This window comes from Lissotriton vulgaris, chromosome 7 (genome assembly GCF_964263255.1).
Source record: "Lissotriton vulgaris chromosome 7, aLisVul1.2, whole genome shotgun sequence".
NCBI classification, from domain to species: domain Eukaryota; kingdom Metazoa; phylum Chordata; class Amphibia; order Caudata; family Salamandridae; genus Lissotriton; species Lissotriton vulgaris.
The window spans coordinates 233,756,885-233,777,154 of NC_141695.1; the positions used below are offsets into that span (position 1 = coordinate 233,756,885).

Genomic DNA, 20,270 nt, shown 5'->3' on the forward strand with positions numbered 1-20,270 from the left:
CAATACAGACACCGTTGCACCATGGTGCAATGGTGCAAGCATTGGCGAACGGCTGTAATTTGTGCACCAGCGCTGGCTGAAAGGACTGGAATACACTGTGTCTTGTACATACAGGGCCCGATTCACAGAACTAACTTAAGACAAAATACTAAACTTACTACCATTTTGGTATTCATAGAAGGCACTTACTCATTTTGTTATTCACAGAAGGCTCTTACTCATTTCGGTATTCACAGAAGTTAGGAGTCCTAACTTTAGGACTCCTAAATGCCTTCTGTGAATACCGAAAGTCTTAAAGTTAGGATGTTTCTCATTTTAGGAGTAGTAAAGTTAGGACTCCTAACTTTACTACTCCTAAACTGAGAAAAATCCTAACTTTAGGACTTTCGGTATTCACAGAAGGTATTTAGGATCCTAAAGTTAGGAGTCCTAACTTTACTACTCTTAAACTGAGAAAAATTCAAACTTTAAGACTTTCGGTATGCACAGAAGGCATTTAGGAGTCCTAAATTTAGGACTCCTAACTTCTGTGAATACTGAAATGCGTAAGTGCCTTCTGTGAATACCAAAATGTTAGTAAGTTTAGGATTTTGTCTTAAGTTAGTTCTGTGAATCGGGCCCACAATGCCTTCCTGCCCTTTCCAATTGGCATAGGGCAGTGCAGGTTAATGACCTGTGGCGCTGTCCCACACAAATTCCTTGTAAATATGCCCCTAGTTGTTAGGTATAAGGTAGTTACTTGTTTTCACAGTATAATGTTGATTTCCCGATTTCGTATCCACACAGGCTCGGATTGGCAAGGCAGATTGTCCAGGCCAGTAGATTGGAGGTTTTTTGGGTGGACTAAGCAGTCCAACCAGCCAGTGCCATCCCTGTCTCCACTGCAAGTGAACAACATAAAAGGCTGGCACTACAGCCTTTGCATACATATACTGAACCTGACCCGCCTCAGGCTGGCTAATTGTCAGAGGCAGAATAAGAATGCCCTACTCCTTCTGTCACAGCTTGAGCTGTCCCAGTCCCTGGCTTCCTCCAGGTGTGAAAGAGGCCTCAAGAAGCTGCTGATGGGAAGCCATTAGCACTCGCTGTGCAGAAGACTGGGGTAGGGAGGCGGACTGGAAAGTTAAGGTGGTTAGGGCCAGCGAGGGTGCTCCTCTGGTTATTTGTCGCCCTCTCCCCTCTTGGAAGGGTGAGGCAGGGGGACATAGAAGAATCTCTGTTCTTCTCCTTTTCCTGTCAGAAGGTCAGTTCACACTATATAAAACTACAAAAAAATCTGACTAATCTGGAATGTGGGCCACTTTTTAGGTCTCGCCCAGGCATCACGCATGTGTTGCCCTAGGAGATTACCTTTAGAAATTGGTCAGCTCTTTCCAAGCACTCGTGCTTGTGCTGGCAACCACTTTGCGGGGGCGAGCAGCGACATACGCGCTAATTGAAAACAGAAGGCCCCTGCGCGCCGCTGCCTGCTCCCGCCAGGTGGATGCCAGCACACGCACGAGTGCTTGAAAATAGCTGTTTGCATTTGCCTGTTTTTTTTTTTCCACTGCTTTGCTTTCCCTTCTCAACGTGTTTTATTTAAACTTCTCACGAGCTTGCATTTGCCTGCTTTTTTCCCCCCACTGTCTGCAGTGATACAGGATTTAGGCGTCTTTCATCATGCTGGTAAAGTTAGTGGCGCTCCCCACACATTGCTATTGCATGTGTGTGGCCATGAAGAGGGAGTGTTAGAGCTTGCGTGCAGCGGCAGGCACAAGCAAGTGTGCGCGCACACCACTCCCGAGCTTGTTTCAGTTTTGTGGGGGAACTGTCACCAGAGCCCTTGCTTGTGACGTCTGCCTGCTGCAGAGGTAACATATAACCTGCTAGTGATGCATGATTCATAAACAAAACATAAGAAGGTTTCAATAAACCTGCACAATTACAACGGTTCTCCTGAGTGAGCATGTCAGCTCTTCTCTTGGAGTCAGTTAACCCATTGCTGTTCGTGCCTGCACAACACCGCCACTTTTTTGGGTACTGTACAGTACAGTGCAAACATATGGAGTGTTAGTGCCTTTGTGATAAAGAGCATTGTTCACTTGTTGTGCATGGTTTCATTGCATTCTGTGCATGCCTGGGTATACGTGCAGTGTGGTTATTTAAATGGGCGCACACACTGCACAAACCTTCAGTGGGTATTCCAAACAGCAGTTACTGACCCATACTGGCAGGAAGTGACGCTTCGTGGGCGTTCCTCTTGTGGAATAAGGTCCTCTTTCAAACATACTGCGCTTTGTGGATAAACTTTATATTACCTTACATTCTTATAATGTTTCCAGAGGGGTGGCATTAAAGGTGTTGTGCATTTTATTTATTTATTTAGTGTGTTTTGGTATCGCGCACAGCTACCCCAACGGGGTGTCCCGGCGCTCCTGTATAACTACATGCAGACCTTTGATGGTAAATTGAGGCAGAAGTAACTCAGCAGAACAGGTGAGTTTTGAGTGCTCGCCGGAAAGGTTGTTCATCTTTGATCAGCCGGATGGCAATAGGAAGTTTATTCCATAGGGCCGATGTCAACACTGGGAAAGTTTTCCCACCTGAGCGGAATTTCCTAAATCTAGGAACCGACAGGAAGTTTTTTGACGAGGAACGTAGGGTCCTGAAGTTATTATAAAGAATCAAACAGGAAGACAGATATGCGGAGCCTTTACCCTGCATTGCCCGATGAGCTAGTACCAAAGCTTTAAATTCGGCCCTTTTTTGCAGTGGTAGCCAGTGGAGTTTGCGGCGGTGAGGGGTAATGTGCTCACGTAGGGGGAGACCGGTAACCAATCGCACCGCCGCATTCTGTACTGTCTGAAGGCGATGACTGAGCCCTGCAGATAGGCCAGAATAGAGGGCATTGGCGTAGTCCAGGTGTGAAGTGATCAACGCCTGGAAAACAATCTTCCTGGTGTTACTCGGCAGAAAGTGAATGAACTTTTTTATCATTCTAATCTTGGCTAGACAGGCAGTAGAGACTGTATGCACTTGATGATAAAAAGTAAGGTTGGAGTCCCATCTCACTCCAAGATTCTTCACAGATTCTTTTGGGAGGGGGGGGGGGTACTTAAGTCGGTAGGCCACCAAATATTAGGGTCAAGTGGAGAAGGCTGGTGAAAAAAGAGGACCTCCGTTTTCCCAGCATTCAATCTAAGAAAATTATTGTCCATCCAATGGGCAATAGTACGGAGACAATTTTTTAATGGATCAAAAGTTGAGGGAGAGGTGTTATCAAATGAAAACATAAGCTGGATATCATCAGCATAGGAGGAGACCTTTATACCAGTTTGGGCGATGATATCGAAAAGTGGGGAAAAATAAACGTTAAATAAGAGGGGGCTCAGCGAGGAGCCTTGAGGGACTCCCCACCGAAGCGGACGACTTTCAGAAATGAATGGGGGGGTAAACACTGCCTGGGTCCGGCTAGACAAGAAGGATGAAATCCATCCTAAGGCCGTGCCCTGGATACCTTTTGAATGCAGGCGATCAAGGAGGAGGGGGTGGGAGACGGTGTCGAATGCTGCCGACAAGTCCAGCAGCACCAACACCGCTCTTGATCCCTCGTCCAGCCTCCATCTTACTGCGTCTGACATCTCGATGAGAGCCGACTCAGTGCTGTATCCTGGTCTGAAGCCATGCTGAGAATCGTGAAAAGCACCTGATGTTTCGAGAAAGCTGGCTAGTTGTTGTTGAGCAAGTCTTTCTAGTACTTTAGCAGGGGCAGGCAGTAGAGAAATAGGCCTGTAGTTGGCAGGATCACAGGGATCGGCGCTGGCCTTCTTAATTATCGGAACCAGGCGTGCTTGTTTCCAGGTGTCGGGGAAAACTCCCAGCTGTAATGAGTCATTCCATATTCTGTTCATAAAGGGATTAAGAATGGGAGCTAAGGATTTGTAATGTTTAGCCGGCCATGGGTCCAGCGGAGAGCCAGATTTAATTTTAAGAAGTTCTGCAAGAGATTGTTCCAGAGAAATCTCTGCAAAATCAACGAACAGGGACTCAGGGCCAGGTAGAGAAACGGATATAGGACTATTATATACTGAGGTGTTGGTAGGGAAAGAATCATGAATGGTGGCTATTTTATTCTCGAAAAAGACAGAGAGATTATCACAGAGAGTCTGTGATACCACTGGAGGTCGTTTCAATGCCAGGGGATCTGTGAAGGATCTGACTGTCTCAAATATTTCCCTTGATGAACCTTGGGAACGATTAATTTTTTCTTCTAAGAATATTCTTTTATGTTCAATGATCTTTTTCCTATAGTTTTTCAGGGCGGCTTTGTAAAGAATTTTACGATCTGGTGAGAAGGTGATTCTCCAACGTCTCTCAAGACGTTTACATTCTGATTTGAGCTTGCGAAGATCATTCGAATACCATGGGGCCGAGGGAGCAGAGCAATAGGTTTTTATGGGCCTAATAGGGGCGATCTGATCGATTGCCGAGGTAATGTGATCATTAATGTGTGTTAATCGTGTATCAAGGTCAAGGCTCGTATCAAAGTGGTCAACAGATAAGAGGTGAGGAGCTAGGCTATCAGAAGAAATCCTACTCCAGTTTCTGCCCAGTTGTTTAGCCGGATGGACATGACGGTTTGTGCAGAGGCAGGGAAATATGAAAGGGACAAGCAGGTGATCCGACCAGACTACAGGAACAGGATTGAGTGTGACTAGGCCTTCCAAGTTCATACAGATTAAATCAAGAGTGTGGCCTGCTTTGTGCGTTGGACCACTAACAACTTGATTCAGTCAGCCAGAGTGGACAAGAAATTAAGGGAGGCAGTATCCTCCATATTGTCAACATGAAGGTTGAAATCCCCAAGGAGGGTGAAATTGGCATAACGCAATGAAGCTTGTAGGGCGTAGGTTGAAATCCCCAAGGAGGGTGAAATTGGCATAACGCAATGAAGCTATTTTCAGCAAAAAACATTCAATTTCAATGTTTCACCATAAGCCGGTGTCTGGCAGACCTTTACTAGTGCTCATTTGGAAAAAGTATGCTACGCTGACATCAAAAGAAAAGAACGTTTAATAATCAACAGTTTTGAGGTATTGCACCTGTCATTATGACATGTCCTGCTCACATGAAACCTGTTGCTTTATACCACAAATTCGCTAGTGGTGCTTAAAAAAACTTCATATATCAATCTAATTTTACTGTCTGTAGAACTAATATTTCACTTGCAAAGAGCCACTGCTCCCGTCTCCAGCCCTTTTGTTTGTCTTGGTGTTATTTTGGGAGTATGATATGTCCCCACAGCAGGCTTTAGCAGCCTCCACGTGTGTCTCAGCCTAGGCTGATGCAGTTTCCAGGACACGCCCCATCACCATTCTCCTACCGTTACACTACTGTGGGCTCTATGACCATTTACGCTGCTATTTTAACGCCGGGACACCGCTGTTGGTGGTAGCCGTGCGCTTTACAAATGGATATGGATGGATGGATTTACATCCCATAGGAAACGGTTAATAAGGTTTTTCAGTACATTTGGTAAATACCTACACCAGTGGTTTATGTTTTGTGGAGCCAAAAACCATTTAAAATGATGCTTCTTTCACGAGGCTTGTTCATGTTATTTTCCTTTGACATATATCTGCAATCCCTAATTCACCCCTGCCATTGCTGCTCTGGTGTTTATGTTGGTTTCCCCTGGCCTCATCCCAGCTGTTTTCGCTTGCTTTCCCAGCCCACCCTATCCAGCTTTAATTCCCACCAACATTCCTTTCCCCTCCCTCGTGTTGCTGGTTACAGCTGGCGCAGTAGTAATCACGGTAACATCACCAAAAGTAGAAAACGCATTTTTTAGCCAGTCTTTAAATAGAATATATGCAAAGACTCCAACCTGTTAATTGTTTCTACCTTTTAATGAAAGCACATTTTTAACATGAAAGCATCAAGCAGAACATAATTCAATGCATTTTTTGTAAGAAAACGTGGCCAGGTGAATAAAATCTCTCAAAGCAAACTTCTTCCTCCAGCACAGGCGACCATTTTATGTTGTGCTTAAAGGCATTTCTTCTTGCTATTTCTGCAGAGCGCCCAGGATAATGTGCAGCATGATTAACCACTTATTTATTTATTTATTTATTTATTTATTTATGCATTTGAAAGTTTTATAGAGCGCGAACAAGACCTTTGCGGATATCAGAGCGCTTTACAGTAAATACAGTTCTTTTGACATCAATAACAGGCTAGTTAATACATATATATAAACGATGTGTAAAGGCACAGTGGTAAGGTACAGCTAGATGGTTTCCCCTTGAGTCAGATAGAGGGAAGATAGTGTCTTGATTGCTTAGTAGGTCCTTGTCCTTGTGATGTAATAGCGAGGGTAAATTAGGTTGCAATATGTCTTTGACCTTAACTTAGGGGAATTTTGCCATGAGAATAGATTTTACCTTCTTTTTAAAGGAAGCTGTCAAGGGGTTCAGTCTGATTTCAGAGGGTATAGCATTCCAAATTCTGGGTGCCATCCCTGAGAAAGTTTGGTTATATGTTTTCTTCTTCTTGAATCTTTGTGGTTTCAGTAGTAGGGTTTCCGCACTCCTTGAAGGTCTAATCCCACCAGAGATTGTCAGTTTCTGTGCTCGATAGCTGGGAGTTTTGTGATGCAGGGCTTTATGTGTCATACATGCTATTTTCCAAAGGATTCTGGCTTCCAGAGGTAGCCAGTTCAAGGATTTTAGGTCCGGGGAGATGTGGGAATTTCTTTTAGAACCAGTGATAAGTCTCGCTGCAGCATCGATTGAGGCACTTAGCGGTGCCGTTGTAGTTTTGGGTAGGCCGCAAAGAGAGATGCTCCGGAATCGACTTTAGGGATAACTAGCGCTTGTACTGCCAGCTTAAAGTCATTGTGTGGCAGGAAGGGTTTTAGCTTCCTCAATGTAATTATCAGGAAATTTGCTCCCTTTGTAGCATTGCTGATGTGTTTTTGCATATTGAGGTTGCTGTCAAGAGTTATTCCCAAAGACTTAGCTGAGTCAACGATGATTGGTTGAACGTTGAGAGCCGTGATGTGTTGTATCCAGTCTTGCATTGTGGGGACTTGGGCGGGTGGAGCTATTAACAAGAATTCAGTTTTTAGGGCATTCAGTTTGAGATGGTTTTCTGCCAACCATATGTGGGTATTCCTAAGTGTTCTGTTAAGTAGTTTGATGTCTTCTAAGGTGTGGATCTTAAGGTATAGTTGGGTGTCATCCGCGAACATGTGGTATTGCACGTTAGATGCTTGAAGAATTTCGGTGAGAGGTTCCATGAAAAGGTTAAACAGTGTTGGGGATAAAGATGAACCTTGCGGTACTCCTAACGTTACTGAGACAGGTTTGGACAGGGCATTGTTGACCTTGAATTGTTGAGTTTGATTTTGGAGAAATGAAGTAAACCAATGTACTACTGAACCTGATAATCCCATTCTATGCTTCAGAAGATCTATTAGGTCCCAAAGACGAGACCTATTGGCTGTGCCCATGCTTGTTTTAGGGAGTGCCCGGGCCTAATTGTGATCCGACACTGCTCTGAAGTGATCCCAATCTGCTAATGAGGATGTGCTCATCACAAACAATACAAATGCAAAAGTGCATTTTACCGTTCAGAAATTCAACACTACTTTGCACAATGATCAGGCCACACTGATGTTTAAAGCGTACAAGGCCATTTATCAGGACCAGGCTACACAAACATAACAACAACCAAATACACATTATTCAACAACAAATCCCCCTCAACATCAACTCAACCTTCATACACTCTGGACTCACCTTACATTCCATTCCATGACCCATTCCGTTCTTCATACCTTTCTTCAGATCTCTCTTTGCATCCTGGCATTCCACTCATGCCTCCAGCCTCACCCCCATCATTCACTCTCCCCCCACCTTGAGAGTTGGGTGAACCCAGTAGTGACTCCCCCACCCTTCCCAAATACCGCCTACCCTGCAGCCCGTCCTAAACTGGCACGCTCTGCCAACCCTACACTAGAACCCTAATAACTATAGGGTGGGTGGGAGGCCTTAATTAACTAATCCCACCTGACGATCCCAGAATGCAGGAAGAGGAAGCCACCTTCCTCTCCTGCATTTTATACCCACCACCCAAACCACTCACCCAACCCCAGCCTGGCCCTTCCCAGTGCAAACGACCCTGGGGGAAAACTAGACTGCATCTCCACTTCCCCCGGGGCCCTGCATCGTGCAATAATCAGGCCACACTGATGTTTAAAGCGTAAAAGGCCATTTATTAGGACCAGCCTGCACAAACATAACAAAAAACAAATACACATTAATCAACAAGAAATCCCCCCAACACCAACTCAACCGTCACACACTCCGTACTCACCTTCCATTCCATTCCATGACCCATTCCATTCTTCATCCCTTTCTTCAGATCTCTTTTAGCATCCTGGCATTCCACTCATGCCTCCAGTCTCACCCCATCATTCACTCTTCCCCCCCATGAGAGGTGGGTGGGCCTGCTACTGACCCCCTCACCCCTCCCAAATACCGCCAACCAGGTAACCCCCTTTAGGGCAGTTAAGCGGAACCACTGTGCATCTTTCGCTCCCAACCACCTCAAGCATTCCTGTGACACCATATCACCTCATTCCACAACTTACTGACCACATCTCTCATTTCCATCATAAAATAAGGTTTCCCCATTGTCGAAAGATGCACGCCGTCGTCCCTAAAGAGTAGCGGTTCTTCCAGTCATAATCCAGGGTGCACTATTGTTGTGAATGTATCTAGGACCCTAATTAGATATTCCCGATTTATGTTCTTGTGTGGTTATAATAAATCATATCCCTATAAAGGCATAAGAATCATATCCATATTAAGTCACAGCCAATATAGTCCGAATACGGCAAGCCTACTCCCATAGACTCCTAGAAAGTACAACGCGTTCTTAAACAAACCAAGCCTCCAGCAGCCCGGGAAATTCCCCTGCTTCTGTTTTGATTCGTCATAGAACTCCTGAGAGTCCTGAAAGAACTGCCAGTTCTTAGTGACGTCTTATGTCCAACCTTAGGTCAAACTCGGCACCTTCCAGGTATAAAAATACCAGCATCTGCCTTAAGCAAACACACAGTGGTTTAGAGAAGATCGGCTATCTACTTGCCCGACGCCCAGCTGATATGAGTGCTGAAGGAAGCCGACCCTCCCTGCTGACGCACTGAGAGAGACGCTGTCTTTTCTCCTGCAGAGAAAATCCAGCTCCAGTGTTTCCCTGACACCCTTGCGGGTTTATGGGAGATCGAGTTCTGAGAAAGAGATACAAGACCTCCTTCATTCTATACCCAAGGTACGGAACTGATTAGACCCATAGAGAATTCTTGATTCAGATTCTTGGTAAAAACTGTAACTCATCTACTCCTTCCCTGTACTAGGCTTAGGTTAGGTACACTGGGGTAGGCGTATCTTAGAAACACCAGTTGAGTACGTTTAGTCATTATTTTATCATTGTATGTATTTTATCAATTTTAAGTATCTTATGGCTTAGAAACCATATAAATGCTTTTACAGTATTATTTCATAATACTCCTTTTACTGTATGCACTTTACTTTATGATAAGTATTGCAATTGTGGCAATTCATTTCTCTTGCATGAGAAAGAAGACTGCTCAATAAATAACCATTTTCATTGAAAACGCCCGTCTCTCTATATCTCTGCATTCCTGGTGAAACGAAGCGTGCACAATTGACTGAGTAAAATAGCTATCTATTGTTTCCGCGACTCTAGAGATAGTAGATTCCTTATTGCAGGGGGAACAAAGTTGTCATGTGATATGGTTGTCAGAAGCTAATCCCTTCTTGTCTATTCAGGAAAGCTAAACGCCTTCTTGTTTACTCGAGAACGTTTCTAGTGACCTCTGAGCTAGCTGGCACACACAATTAAGTCTAATATATTCAATAGATAGCTCCTGAGGCGTGAGCCTGGAGCAGGTTACAACCTTTGCTAATCTCATTGCTGCTACTGCGTTTATTGCACTAACAAGGATTCTGGGTATCAGGGAACTGAACTGCCGATTTTTAAACCTTTTAACTTTTTCGCTGAATATTGTATTTTTAATGAATTTAACTCACTGCTAATTATAACATTGAAGCACATAGCTTGGGGCCGTGTCTCATGTACATCAGAGGCATTGGAAGGAGGGATCTTCATCCAAAGCTTGCCCGGACGGCCGCCATTTTGGTTTTGGCCAAGGTGAGCGCTCTAGGCTTTTTCTCAACACCATTTTAAAAGCAAGGCTGGCGCGACCGCGCAGCGGGCGCGCCCGCGGTGCGCCGAAATGCGCACCAAAGGCAAGCCCGTCTGCGCTCGTCCGCGCCGGTCCCGCACCTAGAGCCACGATCCCTGGCCGTTTTACCTCAGGCAGATCCCCACGCAAGGTTTATGGGCGTAACATACACCTGGGTCTGAATGCGGGGAAGAGAAAGACAGGTTGTAAAGCACTGTGCCTGGATGGCAGCACACAAGGAGGCCCTCATATCTGTCATGTATGTCACGAACACATTCCAGATACTCTTATGTGCCCGTCTCGGGCAATGACCCCGCGCATCAGGATTAGTGGGGAGACCATGAAGAGTGAGCTTGACTGTCTCCTGATCAATGCAAGATCATTGGTCAAGCATAGTCTAGAGATTGCCGAGCTGATTCAAGACAACGAAATTAAAATAGCATTTGTAACGGAGACATGGACGGATTCGGCCTCTGGTCCGGATCTAGTGAAAGGGACTCCAGCAGAATACCTTATCTACACACAAGACAGGCCAAAGAGAAGAGGGGGCGGTCTCGCGGTCATTTATCACCCCTTGATCAAAAGTAGCTTCCTCCCACAATCATTAGATTCATGCGAGGCTTTAGCATTTAATTAAGTTCTATCGGACCATCAATCATTTAAGGGCTGTCTGATATACAGACCACCCGGCACCAAGACATTGTTCCTGGGTGCAGCAGCCAGCTTCCTAGAAGAAGCACTGTGTGCAGAGGCTTATACGGTCCTGGGAGATTTTAACTTCTAGCTGGAAAATATTCAAGACAGCAACACAGCGGCACTGAAAGAATTAATGGAAGGGTTAGGGCTAGTACAGGTGGTCGCAGGTCCAACCCATACAGCCGGCCATACCCTGGACAGGATATTTACAAATTATCCAGAATTAAAATTTACTCATTCAGAGCCCGTAGCCTGGTCAGACCATGCCATGATTTGGTTTTGTATATTAGGCACGCCATCACAAAGGGTGAGACAGAACAAGAAGGAAGCTAGGATTAATAGAGCCTGGAATAAAATAGAGGGGGCCTCTAAGGTATCTTTGCCCCCAGGGGCAGATGAAGCTGCATTAGGCTTTGATAACTGGATCAATCAGGCCTGTACCATCCTGACCCCACCAAAAAGTTAGCATCCCTTCGCATGGTTCCGTCAGCCCCCTGGTATTCAGAGGAACTCAGGGAGCTCAAGCTAGAGTGCAAAAAACTAGAACGAGCCTGGCGTAAAAACTACAGTGAGGCCGGAAAAAAGAAATATAGAGCTAGTCAGGGAATTTACAAAGAGAAGATAAGACAACTCAAACAATCCTACTTTACGGACCGTATCCTCGGGGCAAAAAATTCCCCTAAGGAACTTTTCTACACGGTTGCAAGTCTGGCCATGCCCAAGGTAGCAGCTACGCCACCTAGCAAGGAACTCTGTGAAAACCTAGCTCAATTTTTTACAAACAAGGTTGGAAGGATTTGTGTATCCTTGAAAGCTCAGGTGTTACAGAGCCTGCAGGAATCTAGGTCTAGGAGCCTGACTGCGGACTCACAGGGCATCAAACTGCTTGCTTTTGCCTCAGTTAAGGGAGAAGAGATCAAGAGGCACCTGCTGAGCATTAAATCAGGTTCACCTCACGACCCCTGCCCAGCAACTGTAGCAAAATAGGCAGCAGCCCCCATAGCCGATACTCTAGCAGTATTATTTAACCAGCTATTTGAGATAGGGGATTTTCCATCGAGCTGGAAGCGGGCCTCTGTCAAACCCCTATTAAAGAAGCCCAACTTAGATATTACTGACCCAAACAACTGTCGGCCGATTGCAAGACTGCCATTGCCAGCTAAGATCATAGAAAGAATCATGAACATCCAGCTTAGTGCATACCTAGGAACCACTCAAAGGCTAGACAGCTCACAACGTGGGTTTAGACCTGGCCACAGTACGGAGTCCGCCCTGATCAAATCAACGGAAGAGAGGGGTCGGGCGGCCTTGGTTATGCTGGACCTGTCGGCGGCCTTTAAAACAGTCCACCATACCATCTTGGTGGACCGGTTAGAAGAATGCTGGGTACAGGGGAAGGCCTTAGACATTTTGAGATCTTTCTTGACCAACAGGGTCCAGGTGGTTGCGTTGGGCGACTTTGAGTCCAAACCTTTTCAACCACCTTGCGGGGTCCCTCAGGGGTCCGCGCTTAGCCCGACCCTGTTTAATGTCTATGTCTCCTCCCTGGCCCCGGTCATCCGCTCATATGGGTTTGAATTAACATCTTACGCAGACGACACACAAATAGTGGTGTCTCTGCTACCAGGGAGAGAAGATGACGTGGTTGGTAAGTTCCAGGAATGCATGACTGCGGTAAGCACCTGGATGGCCAGGAATTGCTTAAAGCTCAATTCGGCCAAAACCGAAGTGAAATTGTTCGGCTCCACGGTCAACTTCTGGAGCTCGAGGTGGTGGCCGGAAGAGATGGGGACTAAATGCCTTAGCCTCATCTATTCATTGGACGCTGAAAATCCTGCAGAAGGTTCTCCTGTTTCTTCCAGTTGACTGTAAAAAAATTGTGGTGATGGCCATGGTGCTTACACAACTAGATTACTGTAACAGTCTACTCCTCGAAGCCCAGCAAGGAGTACTTAATAAGCTACAGATAATACAGAACGCAGCAGCACGCCTCCTCACAGGCTTGCCTAAATTTGCACCTATCTCACACAAATGTGTGAAGCTGCACTGGCTTCCAGTGCGGAAGCGGATTTTATTCAAAAGCATGTGTATTGTATTCAAGGCAGTCCATGGAATAGGTCCAGCGTTCCTAGGGCAATATTTTCACTGGTACAGACCTGGCAGACTTCTTAGGTCAGCCACTCTGGGACAGATTAAGATCCCACGCACTAGGGAAGTGTGTTGGGGGGAAAAAGTTTCAGCTGAGAGGTGGCGGTTGCCTGGAATGCCCTGCCGGTGGCACTACGATTGTCTCTCGATTTGATGACCTTTTGCAGAAACCTAAAAGCGTGGCTGTTTGTAAACTAATCTCGAGGCCTAGCTTTAGGAGCTATCTAGACAGTGCCAGGACACCGTACGGTAACATTGCGCTTTACAAACGTCAAAAAATAAATAAATAAATAGAGACCTAGTCGACCTCAGTCCTACGTCTAAGCTATCGTTTATGTTATTCCAATGCGCAGAGCCTATTGGGAAAATAGGAACTACACTACACTATTACTTTAATACCTTTGTCTTTGCAAAAAACCCTCATAGCTGGGTTCAAATTCCTGCGAGCCTTTTCTACTGCCCCATGCTTGATTGCCCCCTTCCAAGTCCATCTAGGAACAAATTCGGTCCATACAATACAAGTCCCAGCCAATTTTCACCTTCCTCTCCTGCATTCTTATACCCACCCTCAAACCACTCCCCCAAAAGAACCAGGGTCTTCCCCGCACAAACGACCCCGGAGGAAGACTAGACAGCGTCTCCACTTCCCCCGGGGCCTTGCATTTTGGAAAGACTGTGCTATTGAAAAACAATACGCATGTCCGAATTGTAGTTCTGATTCTTAAACACTATTCCCGAAAAAAGACATTAATCTTGGGAAATACTGTAACTGTAATACCATTCTTTAGAAATACATTGCTTCTCAGAAATACTGTGTAAGTGAGGCAGCCATTCCGCTGTATGTTTCTTCAGGAACATACACCTCTTTGGAAATACTGTGCATAACACAAACACTATGGATAATATTTAGAAATACATTGCTCTTTCCGAAACATTTTGGACATCAGAAATGTTTCCCTTATCCCCCTTACTAACTTTTTGTTCTGCATGGAAATCCCAGCTATGGTCACATTCTGAGTTTCCTGAATTCTTAGTCCGAGTAGGCCATGCCTGTAACACTCCATCAGTAGTAAGGGAGACTGCAGCCTAGCGGTAAAAAAAAGAACAGTTTTGTTTCTGAGGTGGCCACCACCCATGCCGCTGAATGCTGGGTTTGGCTAATACCAACGTTGCCAGGTCTTCATTCCAGGTTTACTGATTTTTTCCACCACCCTACATTTCTTGTCTCTTTATCTCTCTGTTTTAGGTTCATTTTCAACACTGAATTCTCTGTTTATCATTGCTTTATCCCTTTGTCTTTCTCCTTATATTTCACTTCATTTTCTTTTTCTTTCTTTGCATGAGTTATAATCTTATGATGAAAAGTAAGTCCCAGTACAATCAAATAGGTGCTGGTGGCCACCACCTGCAGTAAAAAATGAAGGAGAGTAACCCTTTTAGCCACAAGGGAGCAGGGTAAGTAATCACAATAAACAAGAAAGTTCCCTTGCTTCTCTTCTCTACCAGTTTATCATATAACTAAATTTTCTGCACTTTTCCTACAATTCTTTAGAGACCTCAGTTGGAGATTATAGTCATTCAATATCACATTCACTCAGAACCCCACATATCAAGTGAAACCACAAAAGCACTTACAGCCTAAAACTGTATATTACTTTGCCAAGGCGTAGGTGTCATCAAAATATTTTTATTTTTTTTAATAAAAAAGAATGTTAAAAACATTACAAATACCCATCAGATCTGCATATATTCCTTGTGAGGGTATCAGCTATACATTTTATATATCATAGGACAAAATACTACGACACATTTAAAAACAATCAACCTACAACCACCGGTACAAATTAGGGGTTGCAGGAGACACCCACAGGAGTCATACTGGAGGAGAGCTGCCCATAAAATTGGGGGATTTCCCTTTATTAAGGATGAGATGGGCAATATACATGAATCCACCCCTACATAGCCGTGAGCACCAAAGGTAAAGTGTTTGTGGACAGAGAGATGTTGTCGCTCTTTCTTTTGTTTCGTTGTCGTTGGATGGTGATGTTACGATTGTGGCACTCCACAGGTAAGTACTACGTACACTGTTTAATTCAGGAGATTGTGACATGTTATGAACCCACCAGTGAAATAGTGGGATTCTAGAAGAATTGGCATGCTGTTGTATATCCAATTGCTCTGTGAGTTCGCCATACTTTTAAAGCCTAGAGAATCAGTAAAAAAAGGTCTGCATGTACATTTTAAAAAGAATTTCAATGCGGTGCTACCCAGGTCTTGTGAGTTGTAATGAAAAACGGTCACCTTCTTAATGACACGTGTAGTCTGTCTTACTACTTTTGAATGAAGCAAGGAAGAGTTGCTCCATTAAGATGTGTCAACCTACTCTATTTTGTGCCAGGTGACCAGATATCCGTTTTAAAATATGGATCGTACTTGCAGAGGCTGCATTATGTGGCATGTAGAGTGATGGTGGATTATTGTATTAGCTGACGTCAAACATGTTTTTACGAAAGACAGTAGTTTGACCTGAAATTATGGAGGCCCATTTTAGGCTTTTCCTATTGTTCTCTCATATATATAAAGCCTGCATGCGAATGTGCCATTCGTGGCTCTCTGCTGCAAAATAACAACCTACCTTCATTATTTCAGAGCAATGGACGTGAGCTCAGCTTCCCAGCTAAAATCTCTGAATCGGTGTCAGTTACCATCAAGGATGACTCTGTGGTGGTAGAACAGGAAAACAGGATCCGAGTCCAGATCAGCACGAGTGGGTCGGTGACAGTGACCGCCTCCCAAGATATGGCTGAAAGCTTGTGCGGAGCATGTGGAAACTTCAATGGTGACAAGGGGGATGACCTGAAAATGGCAAATGGAACGGTGGCCATTTCCATTACAGAGGTGATCACTTCCTGGAAAGCGCAAGACCTAGCAGCATGGTAAGGCCTGCCTTAGATCCGTTTGATTCCAGTGTGAAATGATTCTATTAGATAGATTTGTTCATTTGAGAGGTTTCTTACCCTATTAACTATTACCTCTAAACTAAATTGTTTTCTGTGAGACATTCATCGTTTTTACTTTTAAACTTGGAAATATTGTACTCTACATTTGCCAGTTCTTTACACCCCTTAGCCAAATTGTTCAATCTAGATTATGGTGTGTTTTGCATATTGATTAGCCTGTTAAAGAAAATCCCACAATCCAGGTATTTTTCATTGGCCGCACAGTCACTGTATGCCATACTTGCTTTGAGTACAGGTCCCAATATAAAGTAGGTAAAGTGCTATGGAGCCTCTGCTCTGCACCCACTTACATTTGCTGGCAGTAGGATTGAGTCAAAAGTCAATGAAATGGTCATTGGCTTCGTTTTTGTTTTAAACAACAAAAAACGACGCTGTGTTACTGTTCTTCTGGTACCAGAAACAACAAACCAATTCCAAAAGTTATTATATATGAAACACAAACAAGGCCAGGCCTAGGAGTGTTGTGAAGGGGGCATTTAGATGCTTGTACTCTCTAACTAGTAAACTAACCTTTTCCTTTCACTCTTTTTCTTTTCAGCAACTCTTGAACTGTTCATCTCTGAAGACTTTCCTTAAACTCTGTCCAGGTGTTGAAGGGGACAGAGAGAAGGATGAGGTGTAGGATATTCTACCATGCTTGCGTCGAACTGAAGACACCATTTTCTCAACTTCAATGATCTCTGCTTCTTTTCTCAAAATGCGTTTATTCAGATTTTCAAAGAAGAATACTAAATACAACATATAACAAGGCAGCGTTTTTCCACATGTTTAACAGATGCAATAGCATTCAGAGGTAGGTGGGGGCAGCAGGCCCCAACCAAAGAAGAATTCCCACACATATCCACGTAGGCTGAGGGAAGGGAAACAACACTGCACACCGCACCTTCCGCACACATATCATAGGTCCTGATAGAGTGGCCTGTGCGGAGAACAAGGTGGCCCCAATTCCCCTTCATGCCCACTCCCACAATCAAGCAAGAGGGGGCACCTACGATTTTTAATCAACCCAGTTCTGCTGCCACATCAGGTGACATCTGTAAACTCAATTCTCGATCCTGATAACTACCACCAGTTGCATCCCTCTCACTGACCATATCACTCCCACCCACACCTCCCTGTCGTCTCGCTGCCCTTCACTTCCACCTAGATTGACCACATTTCAATATCTCTCTCTGCATGCTCATCAGTACGCACTATCCTGGGTCTACATTGCTCTGCCACTGAATGATCTATGTTGGTGGGAGGTTCTTCATCTGGGACAGGAAGTATGTACATTCCAAACAATGGAGCTGTCCAATGTTTGCAAAGACGTCCTCTTGCTTGAACTGAAAGTCTATCTGTACTTTTTTCCTCAGCGATTTACACCTCAAATAAACTTTTCTTGAATGTGCTTGGGTTTAATCATGCTACTGTATTTCATAAATTCTTTGTAAATGGAGGTAAAGACTGCACTTGACTCATTGGCTTCTTGAGTCAATTACAGCAAACTGTTGTACTGAAATATTTGAGCATATGGCCAATCAAAACTGTATAGAAGAGGTTAAGTTTCATATTATCCTGCAAGTTATCTTTTATATATAAAAAAAATTGTTCAAATATACAAACACTGTTGGAGGTCTTTAGAGCCTTGCAGTAGTGACAGTTGATAAAACACTGTGTTTACACACCTCATTAAGTCCTGCACCCAAAAACCGGGATTAATGTTAACACTCTGTGCTCAATTTGCAATGGTTACTGTCCTTAGTACACTATTTCCATAGGCAATTACCCCCAGCCAGAAGCTGCTACAAATACGGGGGAGAGCACAATATTAGCTCTGCTACTAACTGTGGAAAGTGTAAAAACAGTTGCAATTCGTTTTTGTGCCTGTGTTCATTATCACATGTTCCTGGGTCGAAATGGCCATTTGTTCAGTTTTAACAGATCATCAGTAAAGATAAATGGCATCTATATAGGAGGTGAACAGCATCACTGAATCCACGAAGGAGGATCAGAGTCAGACGAATAACTGACTGATACACAGAAAGGTATATATATATATATATATATATATATATATATATATATATATATATATATATATATATATATATATATATATATATATATATATATATATATATATTACCGCTTCACTCTCCCATGTCGGATATCCATCCACAAGGAAAAAAGCACTTGCTGGGCTGTTTGAGTCTTTATTGACACCAAACCGACACAGCAAACAGACATAGAAAAAGGTTTTTACCGAAACGCGTCTGTTTGCTGTTTCGGTTTGGTGTCAATAAAGACTCAAACAGACCCCGCGAGTGCTTTTTTCCTTGTGGATGGATATCCGAGATGGGAGAATGAAGCTGTAATTGATTTGCGGGTGCACCCCCACATTGAATACAACTGCCTGCGAGTGCATCGCTCTGGTGTTATTGGAGCTGTTGTATATATATATATATATATATATATATATATATATATATATATATATATATATATATATATATATATATATATATATATATATATCCATTCCGTCTGGTCCAATTTCGGAGGCTCTCGGGCGCTCTGGGGCGGTGCACGCGAGGCGCAGCAGGACCCGCTGCGGTGATAATTATTCAGCTTTTCCCAAAGGAAGGTTTTTCCTCGTGCACTCCCGTGTGTCAGGATCAAAAAAACCACACCGGGTTTTAAGTTGATTTTCAATTTCTTCTTTATTTGCAGCATCCAGCAAAACCTAACGCGTTTCGGTCTCTACGGAGACCTTGCTCACAGGTTAGTGTATTGTGGGAACAGTTCGTGTTTAATAAACAAAAGAGAAAAGGGGTAGAAACCAATAGGGTTACGTCACTTCCTGTTTGTACCACAGGCATTCTGGGACATGTAGTGTTGGTTAATTAACAAGGAGCGCAAAACGTTGATTTGTGTATATTTAAACAAATATTAACCAAAGGACAATTCTATCCATGTTAATCATGATTAATTTTGGGCATATTACATTCATACATTGCTTAAACAAAATTCATATTGGAGCCTTCAAGTGGGCAGACTCTATATGCGCCAATTTCATTATTTACATATTATAAAGAAAAGAGAGTTCTTAATTTTTAAATAATTCATACGTATTCAGACATTTGATGTCAATTGAAATTTAGAAAAAACCAAATTACCGTTGTATGCCTGTCTCACAATGGGACAATGGGAAAAGACATGGGCATGGAGATCGGAAAATGACCAAGTAGTTCAAAAAACCATAGCATGGTTAAGATACATAGACGATTTGCTGCTTATTTGGGAAGGAACAAATGAGGAATTTGAAACATATTTCAAAATTTTGAACAATTCGAATTTTGGTTTACATTTTACCTACACAATCAGTGACTCCAGGGTCGTGTTTCTAGACACGGAGATTTTTGTCAAAGACAATGTATTGCATACTACACTACACCGCAAAAGTACCGCGACAAACGCGGTCTTACATGCGCAAAGTTTTCATCAACCCAGCCTTTTACAAAATATCCCGTATGAAGAGTTCCTCCGAATCAAAAGAATTTGTTCAAACGAAAACGACTGGCAAAAACACAAAGACTTAGCAAAAAACAGATTCTTAAAAAGAAAATATAATCCAACTTGGATACAAATTGCCTCAAATCGTTCTACCATGATTAACAGAACTGACTTATTGATGGACAAACAAAAATCAACAGAGGTTGAACCAGACAAAATACGCTTCATCACCACCCACTCAACGGCCAACCAAGCAATTACAAGGATTCTTAAAAAAACTGGCACATTCTCCATATGGATCCCACAGTATCTCAAATTGTTGGTGATCACCCCAATGTAACCTATCGAAGGGCTAAGAATTTGAAGGACAAACTGATTCATAGTCATTTTCAGGAACAAAAAAAACCAGAGGCCTGGCGTAGACCGAAAGGATTTTATAAATGTTCAGGATGCAAAGTATGCTGCATCGCAAAGACAACCAAAGAAATAAAGATGGCTAACAAAAAAACATGGAAAATTGAACAATTAATAAATTGCAAAACTCAGTTTGTTATATATGCCCTTGAGTGCCCATGCTCCCAAAAATACATTGGAAGCACCAAAAAAGAACTCAAACTTCGGATTTTGGAGCATGTCCGTGCGACAATCAATTCTGA

At 43.5% G+C, this 20,270-nt stretch overlaps 1 protein-coding gene across 1 annotated transcript in view; it reads left to right on the forward strand.

Annotated features, from left to right (window-relative positions):
• The window catches only part of LOC147701272 (IgGFc-binding protein-like), a 901,303-nt gene that overhangs the window by 171,640 nt on the left and 709,393 nt on the right, over positions 1-20,270 (forward strand). The window contains exon 19 of the mRNA XM_086929332.1: positions 15,749-16,035. Within this exon, the coding sequence (XP_086785458.1) occupies positions 15,749-16,035 (287 nt within the window). The remainder of the gene's footprint in view (positions 1-15,748; positions 16,036-20,270) is intronic.